Here is a 23,950-nt window from a genome sequence, read left to right as displayed (position 1 = left end):
TATCAACAACACTGAGTTGTAATTCATCCTAACCCGCTGTTATGGACCCAGGCCAGGATGACCCTCACCATTTTATTCTGGGTGATTTGTAAAGTGTCTTTCAGTTTTTTCGGTGATAGAGCAGAGTACCGTGAAGAACAGGTCGACACTGTGCTCTATATAGAGAAACTTTATCCTGACATTTGTTTTTTTATTACATTGTTCACAGTCAGTTCTGATATAACGGTACACCCAGATATTTCACTGAATATAATGTCTTCTTGGACTCCTGTTTATACGCTACATTAAGTTATTAAAAATATTTATCCTTTTCAGCTTACTTTTGTGCCAAAGAGTGAGGCTTCCGTTTTTAATGTTGTAACTACAAACCATTTGCAGCAGAATTCTTGCTCCAGTAAGAGTACATTAGTTATACCCTGTGTAGTGGCGTCTTAAGGGGGGCGGGGGGCTTCCCTGGTGGCACTATCTAGGAGTGATACCAGAGATGCCGCCCCGGGTGACACCAAAGATGCCGCCCCGGGTGACACCAAAGATGCCGCCCCGAGTGACACCAAAGATGCCGCCCCGAGTGACACCAAAGATGCCGCCCCAAGTGACACCAAAGATGCCGCCCCGAGTGACACCAAAGATGCCGCCCCGAGTGACACCAAAGATGCCGTCCCAAGTGACACCAAAGATGCCGCCCCGAGTGACACCAAAGATGCCGCCCCGGGTGACACCAAAGATGCCGCCCCGAGTGACACCAAAGATGCCGCCCCGAGTGACACCAAAGATGCCGCCCCGAGTGACACCAAAGATGCCGCCCCAAGTGACACCAAAGATGCCGCCCCGGGTGACACCAAAGATGCCGCCCCGAGTGACACCAAAGTATGACACCAAAGATCTTACACCAAAGATTTGCCGCCCCGGGTGACACCAAAGATCTACAATTCCTACAATTCCACTACTTGAGGTGTGGTTGATGTGGAAATAATTCCGTTAATGCCTTAGATGGGAAACATAATAGCATAGTTTAGAATAAGTTTCTATTTTTTTTATGTATATTAGTTGTTCACCAATAAACCTAGAAATTATCTCTTACTTTTGTTGAACTAATATTAATATCGAGTTGGCGACATTGTTTTTTTCCAAAAGTGATGTAGTGTGTTTTTATGTTAAGATTGAATTGATTGGTCATCATTCATATAAAGATGGTTGCTAGTTCAATGCCATAAGGTCAGGTGGTCAAGGGAGGTCAGAGAAGGTCATTGGTGCTCAGGTCCTGATGAAACTGTTATTGACAGAGTTCAGGCTTCAGAGGTCTGAAAAAGGCCATTAATTCTTTCAGACCTGGAGACCGGATGAGAGACCCTCAGGTTTACTTCAAGGAAGGAGAGGGTTTATCCAACTCCTTGGATCCTGCTGATCAAGTTTACCCAACAGTACCTGCTGACCAAATTTACCCAGCAGTACCTGCTGACCAAGTTTATCCAGCAGCACCTGTTGACCAAGTTCATCCAGTAGTACCTGCTGACCAATAAACCTGATCAGCAGGTACTGATAAATATTATATTTAGAGGAAGTGTTAAACCCGCAAGATTCACACAACGCCCGGGGGAATGAGAGGCAGTCTGGTTCTATCTAAGGAAGGGAAGTATGGGTTCAAGTCCTCGGATCAAGAGCCCCACAGTGGCAACAAGGCACCTCTCAGGCGATCTTAACAATGCAGAATAAGCCACATGGGGATGGAAATCTTCAGCTCAAGATCTTTTGCACTCATGTGTCATCAGGAGCTATGCAATGTTGCAAGACAGCAACAGGTAGGAGAGGAAACTCTCTGAGGCAAGACAGAACGTGTCAGTAACAGCCCTTATCAAGGATGGGCTGCCACTGACACGTTCTGTCTTGTCTCAGAGAATTTTTCCCTCTTACTTGTTGCTATTCTTGCAACACTGAATAGCTCCTGACGGCGCACGAGTGTGTGAAAGATCTTGAGCTAAAGATTTCCATCCCCTTGTGGCTTGTTCTGCACACACACACACACACACACACACACACACACACACACACACACACACACACACACACACACACAAGTTATGGGCGCCTAGCAAACCTCAGAACAGCATTCCGAATCGTTCAGGACCCTGTACACCGTGTACGTTAGGCCCATATTGGAGTATGCGGCACCAGTTTGGAACCCACACCTAGCCAAGCACGTAAAGAAACTAGAGAACTAGACTAGTTCCTGAGCTAAGGGGTATGTTCTACAAGTAGAGGTTAAGAGGAATCGACTTGACGACACTGGAAGACAGGAGAGATAGGGGGGACATGATAACAACATATAAAATACCGAGAGAAATCGACAAGGTGGACAGACAGAATGTTCCAGAGATGGGACACAGCAACAGGAGGCCAAAGTTGGAGACTGAAAACTCAGATTAATCACAGGGATGTTAGGAAGTATTTCTTCAGTCACAGAGTTGTCAGGAAGTGGAATACTCTGGGAAGTGATGTACTGGAGGCAGGATCTATACATAGCTTTAAGAAGAGGTATGATAAAGGTCATGGAGCAGGAAGAGTGACCTAGTAGCGACCAGTGTGAGTACACACACACACATATATATATATTTCATAGTGATAATTGTCGTGTCAACAGTCAAGGTTTTAGTGTGCGTTTGGGGAGGTTATTATTATTATTATTACGGGGAAGCGCTAAACCCGTAGGATTATACAGCGCCTGGGGGGATGTGGAAGGCATTCAGGCTTAATTCGGGGAACTGGAGCACAGCTCCAATTCCCTAAATCAAGAGCCCCTCACCAACATCAAGGAACCTTCCCTGAGGGGTGTGTTTGGGGAGAAAAATAAAGCTTTCTCGACTTTGTAAAACTTTATTACATGAAAATACAAATGTAATCCACCTGAGAATAATACAGGTGATACAGTAGTAGTCTATTATTTCTTTTTTATCACCAGTAATGATCTTTCCTTCTTACATCATGAATTATTCAAATAATAAAGCTTGTGTCTAAGAGTCAATATTTATGTTCAACCTTCAGTTACTTTTACTAATAACTTCAACCTAACATATGGTAATCAGTTATTTATAACATTGTGTATTATATGATTATATACATGGGGAAGCACTAAGCCCTTAGGGGTCACTGTGGCATGGGAGGCAATCAGGTTCGAACCATAGGAGGGGAGGTCACTTGCAATTCCTTGGATCAAGAGCCCCCTTACCTCCATCAGGGAACCTCCCTTGAGTGGTGTAATTACTGTACGATGATAATGGATTATAATTTGAACCTTGATGTCTTGGTTAAGTGTTGAGCTTCACAGTTCATGGTCTTGGTTAACAGTGTTGAGCTTCACAGTTCATGGTCTTGGTTAACAGTGTTGAGCTTCACAGTTCATGGTCTTGGTTAACAGTGTTGAGCTTCACAGTTCATGGTCTTGGTTAACAGTGTTGAGCTTCACAGTTCATGGTCTTGGTTAAGTGTCGAGCTTCACACATGCAGCTCCATTCACTTGTGTTTCTCAGTCTTTTATCTGGAGATGAACAGTGAAGTTTTATCATCCAATAACTGTATTGTTGTATAACCGTTATAGGCTTAGTAAGGATGTCCCATGTTAACACTGATCTTTCTTACTGATATTACCATATTAACAATCTTTCTTAATGGTGTTACCGTGTTAACACTGAACTTTCTTGAAAAACTTCAAGGAGTCCAATTATTTATCATTTAAAATATGCTAAACTATTATGGGTAATAAAGCACTTTGGGCAGGGGTTAGTGGAGGTGGGGGTAGAATATATCAGAACACTTTAGAGACAGGTCGACTGTTTTGTCTGGGGGTCTGACAGGACGAGCAGGTTTTTACAATGGTTTTCCATCTTTTATGTAGATGTATGCATACATCCAGCTCTCACTGTTTATATTTTCTATCTTCCAGGATTCACTTTTATGCTCTTTGCGAATTAATGACATTTCTCTACCACTGCAAAATATTTTGTGATTTTGCACAAGTCATTGAAGACTCTTGTATCCATTATAGAATTAACAGTTCAAAAATGTTAGCAGCACATGTAATAATACTTTTTTTGATCATTAAGCCTTGGACAAGTATTTAAATTCATCATAAACTTGCAATTAAGCCAATTATATTATTATTATTATATTTGGGGGAAGTGCTAAAACCAAAGGGGTCACACAGCTCCAGGAATAATGGGAGGCAGTCAGGTTCAATCCAAGGATAGGGAGGACATTTCCAATTCCTTGGATCAAGAGTGCCTCACCAGCATCAAGGAATCTTCCTTGAAGAGAACTGAGCATCAAGCCACACTTCAAGTTCTGATATTTTATTGTATATTATGAAACACTAAACCTATGTGAGTCCTTCAGTTCTGGAAGTGGGGGAGGCATGTCTGCATTATATATAGTATTATAATATACATATATGTATACAGTTATCGTCTTCTAATTAATCACAGTACTAGTTGAAACACTGAGCCTTTGCTCCGCCATAGTGACTATAGTCTTCAAAAAAACTGTACAAATAATGTGCTACATATTCCACTGACTAACCATAAATGACTAACATTTTCTGCACTAGGAATCTGGGTTATGCATGTGACGTCACTGGTTACCGACCCTTAACTTTTCAGCCACACTGGGTATGAAGCTGCATTGATAACCACATATACAGTGGCACCTTGGGATACAAACTTAATATGTTCCAGAAGGCTGTTCGAGTGCCGATACCGAACGAATTTGTTCCCATAAGGAATAATGTAAATTAGATTAATCCATTCCAGACCCCCAAAAATACACTTACAAAAGCACTCACATAAATACACTTACACAATTATTCGAGTTTTGAGCTGTTCGTATCCAGAGGTACCACTGTTCTGTGCACACACGTGAGGTTTCTCTCAGCTCTCTAACCCTCTAGGTGGTTACTACTTGAGCTGTTGTGTGTAGAAATCAGAAATGATGACTTGCAGTCATCAGAAAACTTACCTACCAGGGAGATGCATTATGACAGTGAAGGCTCTTGATCCATTACCTTGAATTAAGTCTTCCATTCAATAGGTACTCTGTAGTAGTTTATTGCTGTATAGCCCTTGTGGCTTAGCGCTTCTTTTTGATTATAATAATAATCTGTAGTAGTTTATCACTTCCCCATAAATTTCAAAATAACAATAATAATAATTATTATAATAGTCATCTGTGTAGTGAATATTTGTTATACCTGTATATAGTTTTATAAATTGTTACAGTATGAAGTTTTATTTGTTAATGAACTCGATGATTATGCTTCGTATAATGTCTTGAGATAGTTATAAGTGTAGATGAAGGCGATCAATATATGGGGAATCCAAGCCTCACATCAGTTGACAGATGGATAATTATTTACAGGGTATTCTCTGGTTGGTACTTAACTCTGCAAATGTTTACAATTATGAGATGGCATGGTGCAACCTCAGGAAATTCAATGGAGGAAGTGCACATTATTATTTTTATAATAATCAAAAAGAAGCGCTAAGCCAAGGAAGTGCACAGATAAGTGCTGGAAAAAATGCATAAAGCAAAAGTAGATCTTTTATTAAATATGACATTTTATTTGCAAGAGACTTTATCCAGTACTGTGCCTGATACAGCCTCTTGTGGGTGGGACATCATTTAAGGATCTAAGACAAGCCTACTAGCCCTAGGTGCTTGCCACTGATGTAGCCTTGTTACTCAGCCCCAAAGTACTGGTCTGCATCAAGATTTTCACATTCTTCCCAGAGCAGGGAGAGGTGTTCAACATGAAATGGTATAAATCATACGTTTTTCACACAGCTTATCAATACAAGTTTTCGAGGAATCAGGTCCAGTGTGGCTGACGAGGGTCAATCAGCTATCCAAGTGCTGTGGTAGCATAACCTCAATACAGTACATAAAATCTATCATACCGATGACTCTGTAGTATATGATGCTTGACTTTATTAATGAGTCATTCACATAAGGACTAGTTATCTTATTAATAAACCATTACATAAAGTACACCTAATCTTAATTGAAATTCTCAGTATCAATAATCCTGATATTAGGGAATCATCAACATAACATCTATACAGTATTAAAGGTGAAACATCAATATAAAGGTTCTTGATATCTTTTATATGCAAGCCTACTGCCTACTAACAGTATATTGTATATATAAAATCGCCTGCAACATTATACAGTATTTTGCATGTAGAGTAACAGCATTGTCTTAAAATATTTTATATTAGTTACCTTGTAACAATTACCTTACACTCTTTCAACAGCAAATTACTGGTAAGTACTTGAGGAGTATAAAATGTAAAACATTAATATCAATGAGATTTCAAGATAAAGAGAATATGTAAAGTGGTATGCATAGGAAAAGCAAAACTGTCATGTAACATGACAGGAGGAGTGGAGATATGTTGCAGTTTTTGAACTGTAGTATTAGCATGCCTCTGGCAAGACAGTGATGGAGTGTGTGATGATTAAAGTGTTTCTTCTTTTTTGGGTCACCCTGCCTTGGTGGGATATGGCCAGTGCATTGGAAAAAAAAATGAACAAAGATTGAGGATGACAGCCAATATAATGCTGTTGTCTGTTATTGGTCCTGGGGCTGACCGGCCCCACAGCCCAGTCTTATACTGGCCCTCCTAAATTGTAAAGGAAATACTGTAATACAGGAATTATTAATTAAGAAGCACACAATGAAAATAAAGTGTATAGTGTATAAGTTAAAGGTTTTAATACTGTATTTACCTATCCTCTGAATTGTTCATGATAAATAAAAAGATTAGTAATCCTAGCAGTGTGTGAAACAATAACAAGCTTTTGTTTCACACTTATATGAAAGAAGAGCACGGAAGTCCCTTCCTGTGTGAATACTGTTTACCAAGCAGATGCACAGGCATAACTAATAATTGCAATTGAGATTTAAATTAAAAACAATGAAATAATTTAAGCTGTTGCTTATAAAAAAAAAAACTTAACCTGTCCTCTCTGGTTTTGAGGGAATTTATTTTTCTTTCTAAATATGACTGAAAATGTCAAACATAATATTCTAGATCCTATAAATAATTATAAAAATTAATACAAGAAGAACATGGTAGTGACGAGTCTTGATGAAATCTTACATTGTATATAAGTATTTATTATGCTCTATGTACTGTAATACTGTACAAATACTGTACTTATAAATATTCTGTAGCATTTTTTCATAGGCACTGAACTATTGTGTTTACGCTATACACATTGGCCGACCATTTTTTGTGTTTCTATATGTGCAGTTTTTCCTGAAGCAAGGCTACACATAAACCAGATTATTATTATTATAATCATGGGGGAGCGTTAAACTCGTAAGATTATACAGCGCATGTGGGGGCATGGAAGGTATTCAGGCTCAATTCAGGGAACTGTAGCACATATCCAATTCCCTAGATCAAGAGCCCCTCACCAGTGACAAGGAAACCTCCCTGGAGGGGACATACACAAACCATGAAAGTGTGTTTATAGTGAAATTACAGCACATCAACACTCCCATGACAGTTGTTGAATAAGCTGTTTACAGTGTGTTGACATGTTATATGATGAACACTGAAAGTATCGACTAATTAAGTGATCTGCTTTATGATACTATTACATCATTAAAGAACGTTGTTCTCCAGGTACACAAGATTACTGTGTCCACTTGTATGACACTGGCAGGGACTTGCCATTTTTGTCTCCATTAATATAAAAATGGCAGTGACCTGGCGTATCTCACGTTAACCTGTATGGTACCGGGAGCTACCCATGATGTTTCCTTGTATCCAATTACTGTATATGACACTGGGAGCACCTGGTATTTTTCTGATTAGGATACAAAAGTTTTTATTAGGCTTCACCCGACCTGTGTTCACATCTCACCACTTGTATCCTTTATATTGCCACTTGGTATAATTTTATACACTAACATCAATGTTTATGACCCATAAACACCATGATTTAATGTGAGCCATATTATTTTAAATCTGCTGAAAGGGCGCAGATGTGCTTCTGCAATTGTTTTTGCTTCCACACTTATGTAGAAGCAAAAATAAACAGTATTTGTTTACATTTCTACATTTTATTTACATATCATCTGTTGCAGCTTTTGTTACTTGATATAAAATTGCCCTGTAAGTGATAGACACTCAATATAAATACCATAATGCCTCACTCAAAAAAACTGTTTTATCTACATCATGCCCTGGTGCCCACATGCTTGTGGATATACTGCACCTAGCAAACAGCTTAAGGGTAGCTCTGACATATATGTATTGGTTTTTGTCTGAAAGTTTGTATCAATCAGCCTATGGTAAAATTGGTTTCGTTATATGTCGTTTTGCTTAAAGTCACAGTACCCAACAACCTACTGATGACGTTAAGTGAGGACTTACCATACATGTATTGATTTATGCATGTATGTGTGTTTATGTGTACTGTATATATATGCAAGTGAAAATGAACGTGACCACTTATATGTGAGTGTATATATGTATAAACCGCACATGCACTTTTATATCCCAATATGTATTTCATCACAAAATATAAAGATGTAGTCACAGTATCACAGCAACACTACAAAAAGTGTCCTTAGCAAAAACAACCAAATATGTATCTTCAGTTATATCACAGAGCCCTCAGCAAACACAGTGATGATGATACAGAACCTTGACAATAATAAAGCAGTGTTCTCTCACCTTGACAATAATAAAGCAGTGTTCTCTCACCTTGACAATAATAAAGCAGTGTTCTCTCACCTTGACAATAATAAAGCAGTGTTCTCTCACCTTGACAATAATAAAGCAGTGTTCTCTCACCTTGACAATAATAAAGCAGTGTTTTCCCACCTTCATAATAATAAAGCAGTGTTCTCCCACCTTCATAATAAAGCAGTGTTCTCCCACCTTCATTATAATAAAGCAGTGTTCTCCCACCTTCATTATAATAAAGCAGTGTTCTCCCACCTTCATTATAATAAAGCAGTGTTCTCCCACCTTCATTATAATAAAGCAGTGTTCTCCCACCTTCATTATAATAAAGCAGTGTTCTCCCACCTTCATTATAATAAAGCAGTGTTCTCCCACCTTCACAATAATAATTAGTGTATCCAAATAAAATTACTATTAAAATATATTTAACAATGCCAGAGATAAAGAAACCTTAGAAACGTCTTTCCAAATTTCCAGGCTCAAAAAATAAACAAAGGAATATACAAATGAATCGTCTTAAGTTTGTGTAAACAAAGTATAAATACCTGTTATTATTTTGTGTTTATGAGACACAAACAAGACACCAACAATCCTATCAGTATGTAAAACAATTACAAGTTTCTGTTTCACACTCATCTGGTAAACGGTACTGGTGATTCTGTGAATATGCTGAATACTTTCCTCTATGCAGTAAGAACTAATATGGCAATCAACAGCCTAGAGGCTTATACTACCTCCAGTAGCTATCTGACCGATAACTACCAAAACTCCTACTTGCTTCCAACCACTTCCTCTGAAATAGAATTACTGTTTCTTGTTGAGGTGGTTTGGTCATTTAGAGAGAATGGATCAAAGTAGAATGACATGGAGAGCGTATAAATCTGTATGGGAAGGAAGGCGGGGCAGGGGTCGTCCTTGAAAAAGTTGGAAGGGGTAAGGGAGGTTTTGCGGGCAAGGGGCTTGGACTTCCAGCAGACGTGCATGAGCGTGTTCGATAGGAGTGAATGGAGACGAATGGTATTTGGGACCTGACGATCTGTTGGAATGTGAACAGGGTAATATTTAGTGAAGGGATTCAGGGAAACCGGTTATTTTTATATAGCCGGACTTGAGTACTGGAAATGGGAAGTACAGTGCCTGCACTTTAAAGGAGGGGTTTGGGATATTAGCAGTTTGGAGGGATATGTTGTGTATCTTTATATGTATATGCTTCTAAACTGTTGTGTTCTGAGCACCTCTGCAAAAACAGTGATTATGTGTGAGTGAGGTGAAAGTGTTGAATGATGATGAAAGTATTTTCTTCTTGGGGGATTTTCTTTCTTTTTGGGTCACCCTGCCTCGGTGGAAGACGGCCGAAAGAAAAAATGCACACTCTCATAACTGGAACAATACACAAATAACCCACACATCAGGAGGCTGAAATTTATGACATTTTGGTCCAACATGGACCATTAACTAGTTAATGATCCAAGTCGAACCAAAATGTCATCATAAGTTTCAGTCTGGTATGTGTGGGTTATTTGTGTACTGTCACTTTCAAGGGCTCTTTTGTGTATTGAACTGTGTTGCTCTCCTTGGTATTAAATGTTCCATTTTCCATGTATACTGTAGTTAATGTCTTATTAGAAGCTCAAGGAGGTGCCTTGATGCTGGTAAGGTGCTCCTGATGTAAAGAACTGGAACAATCTTCTCCTAGGGATCCAATCTTTTGCTCCCCATTCCCAATTCCCCAAGTGCTGTAAGATCCCACAGGTTATGTTCCACCATGATTGCAGAAACAATAATTAACCAATTTCAATATTTTTCAACAAATCATTTAAGGACATCTCTCCAGACTGTCTGAAAAGGGCCAGTAACACCCATTCACAAAGGCTGCGATCAAACTGACATTTAACAATTACAGACCAATAGATAAGTCTACCAGTACTATCAAAAATATTTTTGAAGGTATCTAAAAGAGCTGTACTTGTACTTAAAACCAACATAATGTACTTACTCCTTATTAATTTGGATTCAGACACACATAAAAAACTGCTATGATCATAAAAATGCTTGACATGGTTTAGACTCTTGTGGATTTAGCACTTAGTTGTGATTATTACAATAATAATATAATAATAACTGATATAGTTCATGATCTGTGTAAGGCTTTTGATATGGTCACCCACAATATTCTTATTCACAAGCTTAATCACAACATCCTCGAGGCACACACACAGATCCTACTTTAGTAACAGAGGAGAGAAGGTGGTCATAAATAGCACTTAAACTACTCAAACATCCTGGGCCCTTTTTTTTCTTCCTTCTCTATATCAATATGTCACTCAGCACAGTAAGCCAGTACTGCATGTTGATGATACAAACTACATGTTGTCATGCTTGTATCCCTGGACCTTAACACTTGGGCTAATTATGAACTAAAAAAGGATCTACACTTGAATGATAAATAAACTCACCCTCATTACAGAAAAAACATAACTTTAGGCAATAAACCTCATCCATAATTAGACCTCAAAATTTATGAATCCAAAGTAGAGAAACAGGATGAAAATAAGTTTCTAGGCCTGCTAACAGATAATAAATTAAACATTAATGTAAGCCAGGGAACATTTATGAAGGGATTCAGGAAAACTAGTTAGTTACATCTGAGTCCTGGAGGGAAGTAGTGTGTGTGTGTACTCTGAAGGAATGGTGGGGATATTGTAGCTCAGAGGGTTATTTGAATTGTGATGTTTGTACACTTCTGGTAAGACAGTTACTGACAAAATGATGGTAAATGTTATTTTTTGTTTTGAAGGGGGAGGTCACCTTACCTTAGTGGGAGATAGCCTAAATTTGCTATTATATTCCCCAATCTACACTACTAACAATCTACTAACTTCTCATTTACCCATGCCTCATCTATGTAATTTGTGCCAAGGGCTCTACCTCCACCTCAAACCAATTATCACACAACAAAAGGCAGCTACCAGAACCATCACAAACTCAAAATTTTGGGTAATGCACTTTGCCCTTATGCAAATCCCTAAAGCAACAAAATATTAGTGAGATGCATACATACTACTGTTCGCTGAACATCTTTAAAACACCACATAATAATAATGCTGATGTTAACTGAAGACACTTCCAGGAAAACTAAAACAACACACAGGCATCACAAATGAAATAAAGACCACTTCAAAATTCCTTGTGTTCACCTGAACTGCTCTGGAAACTTAATGCAAATGAAAGGACTAAAAATGTGAAATAAATATCTAGATGAATTAAAAAACTGTAGCAGTTAATTCAAAGAAAAACCCAGAAAGATCTGTATGTTTATCATCCCCTGAATTTTTTAATTCTGCTTCTTAAACTGCCAATTTTTTTTAAGATGTAATCATATCTCTGAGCATTTTTATATTATTGTCTCCTTATTTATATTTTTAATGCTCTTGCAGTTAAATTTCAATTTACCATTAAAATTTAATGTCTTTCACAAAATTTTGCATTACAATATTATGTAATATTATATATATTTAGTGTGTACTACACTGATACACATCTGTTAAATTCTTTCTTTCAACACACCAGCCGTATCCCACTGAGGCGGGGTGGCCCAAAAGGAAAAACGAAAGTTTCACCTTTTAAATTTAGTAATATATACAGGAGAAGGGGTTACTAGCCCCTTGCTCCCGGCATTTTAGTCGTCTCTTACGACACAAATGGCTTACGGAGGAAGAATTCTGTTCCACTTCCCCATGGAGATAAGAGGAAATAGACAAGAACAAGAACTAGAAAGAAAATAGAAGAAAACCCAGAGGGGTATATATATATACATGCTTGTACATATATGTGCAGTGTAACGTAAGTGTAAGTAGAAGTAGCAAGACGTACCTGAAATAAATAACAAAAAGGCACAATACCGTGACTGGAACGATACACAAATAACCCGCACATAAAAGACAGAAGCTTACGACGACGTTTCGGTCCGACTTGGACCATTGACTTTGTCAATGGTCCAAGTCGGACCGAAACGTCGTCGTAAGCTTCTGTCTTTTATGTGCGGGTTATTTGTGTAACGTACCTGAAATCTTGCATGTTTATGAAACAGAAAAAAGGACACCAGCAATCCTACCATCATGTAATACAATTACAGGCTTTCGTTTTACACTCACTTGGCAGGACGGTACATCTGTTAAATATAGTTTATATTTTTATTTTTAGTCGTAGCTCAAGACTTCCTGAAATGCTAGGCATAACTATGGGCTTTTTCTTGTAAGAAATATACACTATTAACCTACTATCATAACTATAATCTATCTTCTTTAGAAATAAAATTATCACATTCATCATCATCATCATCACAAGCAAAAATATTGAAAATAAAACCTGGACGAAATTTCAATCTGTGTTGAACCATAATCAGTTTGTAATATGATAATGGTCCAGCAAGAACCAAAACAGTGTTCAGTTTTCATTTTCAGTCTTTGACTTTTTTATCAATAACAAAAATATATGGCCGGATATGGATGGTTTGTTGAAAGAAGAAATATATATTTGTAAATATATCTTTTATACATCTTGTATGTGTTAAATATTTCATTGATTATCAACTCCACAACCTGGTCTTCAAAAATAATTTGGAAAAGAAAAACTACAGGAATGCAAACAATTAGGAAATAAAATAAAATGCATACTGAAAGTAAGTCTATATGACTTATTTATCATGCTAGATGTTTAAGAGACAGAAAGAAAAGCCTAGCAATCCTGCCAAAGTGCAAAAAAGTTTAACAGACTTCCACTTCATACTCATATGACAAGACAGTAATACTGTACACCTCCCTCGATGCTGCTTTCTTCCATCATACTAAAACATGAAAACTCTATATAAATTTGATAAAAATTAAACTATGAGTCTGAGGTAGAGGGTGGATGTCTACAGCTCTCAGAAGTGTCGGGTGTTAGTGTGAGGGAGCACACATCTGTGCCTGACACCGAAGGTTCCACAGACAGTGCAACCCCTGAGCAGTTCTCCATGGATGACAAAGCAGGTGGTGGTTGTGAAAGAGTAATGCAGAATTCTGGTGAGAAATCAGTCATGTAAGAATGCAAACTAGGCGAGGAACTGCCATCAGAATAAGTATCAGTAGAAGAAGCTGAGTGGGATCTGTGATGAAGTGGTCGACTGCAAAACCTCTTGTACAGTCGGTCCTCTTGTTGTGCATCTTCATAGGGATGTTTTGTGCTACTCTTGGACCATTTTGGCTCTTCATTCTTGTTATCTTCATTTTCAAGACCGACAGACCGTAAAAGAGGCCAATAGTTGTTCGCAACAAAGGAGCGAAGGCCAGGTGGCAGTGGCAGATTTTCAGGATCCACTCTCATCTTCTCACGCATGTGCTTAAACACGACTTCAGAGGCCAGAAACTGAAGATTAGCTGAAAATGTGCAGCTGGTAACCAACTTCATGCCTGAATGAGCTGATGTTGATGTAACAATAGGGTATAATTCTATATTCTGTAGTCCACTGAAGGCTATACCTGCAAAATGGAAAGTGTATTAGAGTACATCTCAATTATTCCAAAGGGGAATCATTTTAATGATCTTGATTTTATAATTTACTAATACTGTATATGTATAAAAACTAGACTTGAGTTATTATGGAGATGTTCCTACCTAAACTGACTGTACCACTACCTGCTGTTGAAAATAATTTGAGAAAAAAGACAGGTTATGCTGGGAGCAAGGGGCTAGTAACCCCTTCTCCTGTATAAATTACTAAATTTAAAAAGAAAAACTTTTCTTTTTCTTTTTAGGTCACCCTGCCTCGGTGGGATACAGCTGGCTTGTTAAAAAAAAAAAAAAGACAATTTGTAAGTGGGAACCATCTCTTTACAGAGGAAGACATATCATTATATCACCAGTAATATTTTTGAATGAGAGGATAGTCATTGATCAAGAGCTATATGAAGATGGTAATAAATATAGATATTAGTGCCACAATTCAAGGGAGTTGGAAAGTCAGGCTTATAAATTAAGGTTTTGTAAAAAGATAATAAATTGCACTAAGTTCAAAAAGAGAAGTTTCTACATGTCACAAACATTCCTTACTTATAAATTACATCCTCCAATTGAATGATATTCCCTCAAACGCAAACAATGTTATATTACTTCGGTCATATAAAGAAGTAGCCAAATTTCCCATACAGCACTGCCTGTCACTGTATATACCTGTACTGTATCCATCACTATGTCAAAAAATCAAGTAAAGGATCATTATAAATATACACTGACCATTCCAGATAATACCATTAAACTAGCATATTAAAATTATGCTCAGCTTTAGCTGACCTAGCCCTTGTGGCTTAGCGCTTCTTTTTGATTATAATAATAATAATTTAGCTGACCTATTATACAGAGGAACATCACTTTCATGAAGTTTTATCCCAAAATTTACATTATAATAAATGCACTCTGTAAAATATCATAACTAATCATTAACACTGATGTCCATTTCTACTCATATTACAAAATATTAATAAGATGATGAAGAGCAACATCTGCCAATAAAGATGAGAATAGGACTATTATACAAGGAAGAACCTTCTAGTGGATGACTTTTCACTCAAGATGAGCATTATTTAGTCTGTTGAAAGAAAGACCAAAATACAAGTTAATACATTATGTTACACAGGATAGGGATAGGAGAGAGAAGCAGTCAGTGAGCATGGTAGGATCAAGAGAGATAATGGAAGGGATATGCTTGGTTGTGTCACACTGGCGAGTGGCCTTGCTACACCCAGGTTATGTTTCATTAGTGGAGAGGGAATATTAATTACCCAAAGGATCTGTTCCATGATGTTCGAACTCTGGATTACGACCACTTCTAAGCATTTTCTTCTGTAAAATATTTTTTTTTTTCAACAAACTGGCTGTATCCCACCGAGGCAGGGTGGTCCAAAAAGAAAAACTAAAGTTTCTCTTTTTAAATTTAGTAATTTATATGGGAGAAGGGGTTACTAGCCCCTTGAAAATATTATTATTATTTTTTATTATTATTATCACACTGGCCGATTCCCACCAAGGCAGGGTGGCCCGTAAAAGAAAAACTTTCACCATCATTCACTCCATCACTGTCTTGCCAGAAGGGTGCTTTACACTACAGTTTTTAAACTGCAACATTAACACCCCTCCTTCAGAGTGCAGGCACTGTACTTCCCATCTCCAGGACTCAAGTCCGGCCTGCCGGTTTCCCTGAACCCCTTCATAAATGTTACTTTGCTCACACTCCAACAGCACGTCAAGTATTAAAAACCATTTGTCTCCATTCACTCCCATCTAACACGCTCACGCATGCCTGCTGGAAGTCCAAGCCCCTCGCACACAAAACCTCCTTTACCCCCCTCCCTCCAACCTTCCCTAGGCCGACCCCTACCCCGCCTTCCTTCCACTACAAACTCATACACTCTTGAAGTCACTCTGTTTCGCTCCATTCTCTCTACATGTCCGAACCACCTCAACAACCCTTCCTCAGCCCTCTGAACAACAGTTTTGGTAATCCCGCACCTCCTCCTAACTTCCAAACTACGAATTCTCTGCATTATATTCACACCACACATTGCCCTCAGACATGACATCTCCACTGCCTCCAGCCTTCTCCTCGCTGCAACATTCATCACCCATGCTTCACACCCACATAAGAGCGTTGGTAAAACTATACTCTCATACATTCCCCTCTTTGCCTCCAAGGACAAAGTTCTTTGTCTCCACAGACTCCTAAGTGCACCACTCACCCTTTTCCCCTCATCAATTCTATGATTCACCTCATCTTTCATAGACCCATCCGTTGACACGTCCACTCTCAAATATCTGAATACATTCAGTAGGTTGGTAGACAGCAACCACCCAGGGAAGTACTACCGTCCTGCCAGATGACTGTGAAACAGAAACCTGTAACTGTTTTGCATGATGGTAGGATTGCTGGTTTCTTTTTCTGTCTCATAAACACGCTAGATAACAGGGATATCTTGCTACTCCTACTTACACTTTTGTCACACTTCACAGACACGCACATGCATATATATATATACATACATCTAGATTTTTCTCCTTTTTCTAAATAGCTCTTGTTCTTCTTTATTTCTTCTATTGTCCATGGGGAAGTTTAAAAGAATCTTTCCTCCGTAAGTCATGCGTGTCGTATGAGGCGACTAAAATGCCGGGAGCAATGGGCTAGTAACCCCTTCTCCTGTAGACATTTACTAAAAAAGAGAAGAAGAAAAACTTTATAAAACTGGGATGCTTGAATGTGCGTGGATGTAGTGCGGATGACAAGAAACAGATGATTGCTGACGTTTTGAATGAAAAGAAGTTGGATGTCCTGGCCCTAAGCGAAACAAAGCTGAAGGGGGTAGGGGAGTTTCGGTGGGGGGAAATAAATGGGATTAAATCTTGAGTATCTGAGTGAGTTAGAGCAAAGGAAGGGGTAGCAGTAATGTTGAAGGATCAGTTATGGAAGGAGAAAAGAGAATATGAATGTGTAAATTCAAGAATTATGTGGATTAAAGTAAAGGTTGGATGCAAAAAGTGGGTCATAATAAGCGTGTATGCACCTGGAGAAGAGAGGAATGTAGAGTAGAGAGAAAGATTTTGGGAGATGTTAAGTGAATGTATAGGAGCCTTTGAACCAAGTGAGAGAGTAATTGTGGTAGGGGACCTGAATGCTAAAGTAGGAGAAACTTTTAGAGAGGGTGTGGTAGGTAAGTTTGGGGTGCCAGGCGTAAATGATAATGGGAGCCCTTTGATTGAACTTTGTATAGAAAGGGGTTTAGTTATAGGTAATACATATTTTAAGAAAAAGAGGATAAATAAGTATACAAGATATGATGTAGGGCGAAATGACAGTAGTTTGTTAGATTATGTATTGGTAGATAAAAGACTGTTGAGTAGACTTCAGGATGTACATGTTTATAGAGGGGCCACAGATATATCAGGTCACTTTCTAGTTGTAGCTACACTGAGAGTAAAAGGTAGATGGGATACAAGGAGAATAGAAGCATCAGGGAAGAGAGAGGTGAAGGTTTATAAACTAAAAGAGGAGACAGTTTGGGTAAGATATAAACAGCTATTGGAGGATAGATGGGCTAATGAGAGCATAGGCAATGGGGTCGAAGACGTATGGGGTAGGTTTAAAAATGTAGTGTTAGAGTGTTCAGCAGAAGTTTGTGGTTACAGGAAAGTGGGTGCGGGAGGGAAGAGGAGCGATTGGTGGAATGATGATGTAAAGAGAGTAGTAAGGGAGAAAAAGTTAGCATATGAGAAGTTTTTACAAAGCAGAAGTGATGCAAGGAGGGAAGAGTATATGGAGAAAAAGAGAGACGTTAAGAGAGTGGAGAAGCAATGTAAAAAGAGAGCAAATGAGAGAGTGGGTGAGATGTTATCAACAAATTTTGTTGAAAATAAGAAAAAGTTTTGGAGTGAGATTAACAAGTTAAGGAAGCCTAGAGAACAAATGGATTTGTCAGTTAAAAATAGGAGAGGAGAGTTATTAAATGGAAAGTCAGAGGTACAGTGGACCCCCGGTTTACGATATTTTTTCACTCCAGAAGTATGTTCAGGTGCCAGTACTGACCGAATTTGTTCCCATAAGGAATATTGTGAAGTAGATTAGTCCATTTCAGACCCCCAAACATACACGTACAAACACACTTACATAAATACACTTACATAATTGGTCGCATTCGGAGGTGATCGTTATGCGGGGGTCCGCTGTATTGGGAAGATGGAGGGAATATTTTGAGGAATTGTTAAATGTTGATGAAGATAGCGAATTTGTGATTTCGTGTATAGGGCAAGGAGGAATAACATCTTGTAGGAGTGAGGAAGAGCCAGTTGTGAGTGTGGGGGAAGTTCGTGAGGCAGTAGGTAAAATGAAAGGGGGTAAGGCAGCCGGGATTGATGGGATAAAGATAGAAATGTTAAAAGCAGGTGGGGATATAGTTTTGGAGTGGTTGGTGCAATTATTTAATAAATGTATGGAAGAGGGTAAGGTACCTAGGGATTGGCAGAGAGCATGCATAGTTCCTTTGTATAAAGGCAAAGGGGACAAAAGAGAGTGCAAAAATTATAGGGGGATAAGTCTGTTGAGTATACCTGGTAAAGTGTATGGTAGAGTTATTATTGAAAGAATTAAGAGTAAGACGGAGAATAGGATAGCAGATGAACAAGGAGGCTTTAGGAAAGGTAGGGGGTGTGTGGACCAGGCGTTTACAGTGAAACATATAAGTGAACAGTATTTAGATAAGGCTAAAGAGGTCTTTGTGGCATTTATGGATTTGGAAAAGGCATATGACAGGGTGGATAGGGGGGCAATGTGGCAGATGTTGCAGGTGTATGGTGTAGGAGGTAGGTTACTGAAAGCAGTGAAGAGTTTTTATGAGGATAGTGAGGCTCAAGTTAGAGAATGTAGGAAAGAGGGAAATTATTTCCCAGTAAAAGTAGGCCTTAGACAAGGATGTGTGATGTCACCGTGGTTGTTTAATATATTTATAGATGGGGTTGTAAGAGAAGTAAATGCGAGGGTCTTGGCAAGAGGCGTGGAGTTAAAAGATAAAGAATCACACACAAAGTGGGAGTTGTCACAGCTGCTCTTTGCTGATGACACCATGCTCTTGGGAGATTCTGAAGAGAAGTTGCAGAGATTGGTGGATGAATTTGGTAGGGTGTGCAAAAGAAGAAAATTAAAAGTGAATACAGGAAAGAGTAAGGTTATGAGGATAACAAAAAGATTAGGTGATGAAAGATTGGATATCAGATTGGAGGGAGAGAGTATGGAGGAGGTGAATGTATTCAGATATTTGGGTGTGGACGTGTCAGCGGATGGGTCTATGAAAGATGAGGTGAATCATAGAATTGATGAGGGGAAAAGGGTGAGTGGTGCACTTAGGAGTCTGTGGAGACAAAGAACTTTGTCCTTGGAGGCAAAAAGGGGAATGTATGAGAGTATAGTTTTACCAACACTCTTATATGGGTGTTAAGCATGGGTGATGAATGTTGCAGCGCGAGGAGAAGGCTGGAGGCAGTGGAGATGTCATGTCTGAGGGCAATGTGTGGTGTGAATATAATGCAGAGAATTCGTAGTTTGGAAGTTAGGAGGAGGTGCGGGATTACCAAAACTGTTGTCCAGAGGGCTGAGGAAGGGTTGTTGAGGTGGTTCGGACATGTAGAGAGAATGGAACGAAACAGAGTGACTTCAAGAGTGTATCAGTCTGTAGTGCAAGGAAGGCGGGGTAGGGGTCGGCCTAGGAAAGGTTGGAGGGAGGGGGTAAAGGAGGTTTTGTGTGCGAGGGGCTTGGACTTCCAGCAGGCATGCATGAGCGTGTTTGATGGGAGTGAATGGAGACAAATGGTTTTTAATACTTGACGTGCTGTTGGAGAGTGAGCAAAGTAACATTTATGAAGGGGTTCAGGGAAACCAGCAGGCCGGACTTGAGTCCTGGAGATGGGAAGTACAGTGCCTGCACTCTGAAGGAGGGGTGTTAATGTTGCAGTTTAAAAACTGTAGTGTAAAGCACCCTTCTGGCAAGACAGTGATGGAGTGAATGATGGTGAAAGTTTTTCTTTTTCGGGCCACCCTGCCTTGGTGGGAATCGGCCAATGTGATAATAAAAAAAAAAAATACATTCACCTCCTCCATACTCTCTCCCTCCAATCTGATATCCAATCTTTCATCTTTTTGTTATCCTCATAACCTTACTCTTTCCTGTATTCACTTTTAATTTTCTTCTTTTGCACACCCTACCAAATTCATCCACCAATCTCTGCAACTTCTCTTCAGAATCTCCCAAGAGCACAGTGTCATCAGCAAAGAGCAACTGTGACAACTCCCACTTTATGTGTGATTCTTTATCTTTTAACTCCACACCTCTTGTCAAGACCTCGCATTTACTTCTCTTACAACCCTACCTATAGATATATTAAACAACCATGGTGACATCACACATCCTTGTCTAAGGCCTACTTTTACTGGGAAATAATTTCCCTCTTTCCTACATACTCTAACTTGAGACTCACTATCCTCGTAAAACCTCTTCACTGCTTACAGTAACCTACCTCCTACACCATACACCTGCCAAATTGCCCCCCTATCCACCCTGTCATACGCCTTTTCCAAATCCATAAATGCCACAAAGACCTCTTTAACCTTATCTAAATACTGTTCACTTATATGTTTCACTGTAAACACCTGGTCCACACACCCCCTACCTTTCCTAAAGCCTCCTTGTTCATCTGCTATCCTATTCTCCATCTTATTATTATTATTACACTCATGGAGGGAAGCTCTAAACAAGTAAGGGTCATACAGCAACTAGGAATGTGGGAGGCAACAAAATTCAGTCAAAGGATGGGGGTGAAGGCTTGTGTAAGACATGGGACATGTTTGTTACACCTATTTGCTTTTATTATCTTGGTTGATCTCATGATCCTCATCTGTCACCTCTTCCTCTTTTGCTTGGAGTCCTGCTGTGAGAGGGTATAGAGGCTTATACAGTCATTCAATGAATGTTTCAATCAATGCGATAATGCTCATTTCAAGAAAAATGATAACAAAATGACTCATCCTTATGCAGTGTTTATATTTATACAAACGAGTTATTTAACTTTTTGGAGTACATTGAATAATGGAAAGGTTGCTACTTACCAAGGGGTTTCCTGTTCAAGAAGAACTCCAAGGTGCCACGCCAGGAGTCCAGGTGGATGCCAACAATACTGCCCTTGCCCCACCTGGGGCCATACTGACGAAACTTGGCTGCATGTCGTATGGTCCCTGCAACCATAACAGTCTTATTATCAAGTTAAGGAAATGGGACAAGAGGAGGGGTAGGAGGAGCATGAGGGGAGAGGAGAAGTGAGAGAGAGGATCAGGAGGAGGAGGAGCAAGAGAATGAGGAGCTACTTCAAAAAAAAAAAAAAAAAAAAAAAAAAAAAAAAAAAAATTGACAGGTACATTTCCATCTTAATCGGGGACTGAAAAATAAAGATCTCTTTTTTCTGTTTGTTTTCTGTCTACAAAAAAGATATTGCAAATATTTCTAATGTAGTTACAGACCCTCTCCAGAGGTCTGAAGAGGCTCTCTCTTGCAAGATTGAAAATTTTTGCAAATGCCTCTTACTTTGAAATGTGGCTTATTTCAATAGTTTCACTGCATGATTAGTGTATATTTCACTCACTATAGTGTAGGAGATATGAAGCTGCTTGCACCATAAAGTGGTGGGTGTTGGTGAAACCAAATCTCCGTGACAAATACAGTAGGTAAAACTACTGTTCATTGAAATTCATTTACCTGTATAAGAATATCCCCACGATTCTTCATCACGTCCAAGCAGAGAACAGAAACGGTGGATGCCATGCTTCAGGTCACATTTTGGAGTACAAACTCCCACCATCTGCAATAGTACTCATAACTGCAGCCTTGTTAATAAAAGAAATGCAATAACTACATATTACTGCCCCATTTATAATAGGATTTACTGAATTACAACTTGTTAATATTGGGGGGCAATACTTCAGTGGAGGAGTCTATAAAAGATGTGATTAATCCATAGAACAGATGAGGAGGAAAAAAAGGTGGGTGATGTGTTAAGGCATCTGTGGAGACAAAGAACTCTATTCATGGAAGCAAAGAGAAGAATATACCAGTGTGTGAAGCATGTCTTTTAAATATTTCAGCAAGGAGGAGGCTTGAAGCAGTGGAGATGTCATGTTTCAGGGCAATGTGTGGTGTAAATATCATGCTGAGAATTTAAAGTGTAAAGATTAAAAGATGTGGGTTACCAAAAGTATAATTCAGAGGGTTACTGAGGTGGTTTGAGTATTTAAAGAGGATGGTGCAAAATAGGATGGTATATAAATCTGGGGTGGAGGAGTAGGGGTGATTCCAGGATGGGCTGTAGGAAGGGGGATTAAAGGTTTTGAGTGTGAGGGGCTTGAACATCCAGCAGACTAGTGTGAGTGGGTTAGATAGAAGTGGGAGGCAAGTGGTTCTTATGTCTTTACATGCTGCTGGAGTATGAATAAGGCAACATTTATTAAAGGATTCAGAGAAACTGGTTAGACAAACTGGGGTTCTGGAGGTGGGAAGTACAGTGCCCGCACTCTAAAGGAGGGGTGAGGAGAAGACCATTTGAACTGTGATGTCAGCATGTTTCTGACAAGACAGTGAATGACAGTAAACATGTTTACTCTTTTTGGGGTCACCCTATATCAGTGGGACACAGCTGATGTGTTATAAAAATATATACTGAATAACGTGATTGTGTATACAATACAGTAGCATATGGTTTATGAACCAAGTTAGCTAACCTCAAGAAAAGGGCATTCATGAACATAACAAATTATGTAAACAAGGCATAATGCGGGTTCCAACCAGGGGTAGCCAGGAAGGCTTTCCACACTTGTACGCCTGCATCATGATGGCACATAAGTATTGAAATCTGTAATCAATAAAAGTTAACCTTTACCATGAATCCCAAATCTAACCAAGTGTTGCCACAAATGTGATTTGGGCAACATGAGATGAGTAGTTATGAAGCACAGTACAAGTGTCTCTTGCTCTATGCAACAGATGCACTCCTGGCAGATGGTTCATAAAGTTAACCTGATACAGTACAAAATTAAGAAGAGCAATGTATATATCACTAGCATCTGCTACATTGATAAGCAAAATAAAGTAGTACTATACTCAAACACACTTGAATATTATTCAACTTACAATATCTGTCCCATAAACAGCAGAGGTCATTTTGAGCTCCCAGTAGTGATGGTAACCAGAAGGAAGAGTTTCATTTCCACGAATTGCTGCTGTACCTGAACTGTACTCGGGGTTGAAGATGATTTGTCGATCTCCTGAGGCAAGGAGAATACTGCCAGCCTGACCGCCCTCTTCACGTGTGCTCCACACCCATGCAAAGTCTAAACAAATTAGCTGTAGTCAATTTTCACTATTTTTTACTAGTAATATAATGTATACACTATAAGATAGAGATGTATATATTACAGTACATACATTGTTATACAGATATTACAATATTGCAGTACACTGTGAAGGTGTGTGAGTTGATCTTATGCTATGCATCATCCAAAAGTTTTTAGTAAACCATTCTCTCAAATTTATGCTAACTTAATTGTTAATATGTAAATCTTATAAATGTATGTTGCTTCTTGC

General features: G+C 39.0%; 1 protein-coding gene across 1 annotated transcript; it reads right to left on the bottom strand.

Moving 5' to 3' along the window:
* Positions 1–2,851: 2,851 nt before the first annotated feature.
* On the bottom strand, positions 2,852–23,697 carry LOC128698030 (SPRY domain-containing SOCS box protein 3; the record flags this gene model as incomplete). The annotated part of the gene is given in 5 exon segments (XM_070097460.1): positions 2,852–12,620; positions 12,811–14,266; positions 21,427–21,552; positions 22,070–22,172; positions 23,498–23,697. Coding segments are annotated over 4 exon segments (1,061 nt in total), but the record flags the coding sequence as incomplete, so codon positions are not given.
* Between the last annotated feature and the right edge of the window lie 253 nt (positions 23,698–23,950).

Source organism: Cherax quadricarinatus, chromosome 58, assembly GCF_038502225.1.
Source record: "Cherax quadricarinatus isolate ZL_2023a chromosome 58, ASM3850222v1, whole genome shotgun sequence".
NCBI lineage: Eukaryota > Metazoa > Arthropoda > Malacostraca > Decapoda > Parastacidae > Cherax > Cherax quadricarinatus.
Note: the sequence above shows the minus strand (reverse complement) of the source record. Positions and strands in the feature narration are given on the sequence as shown.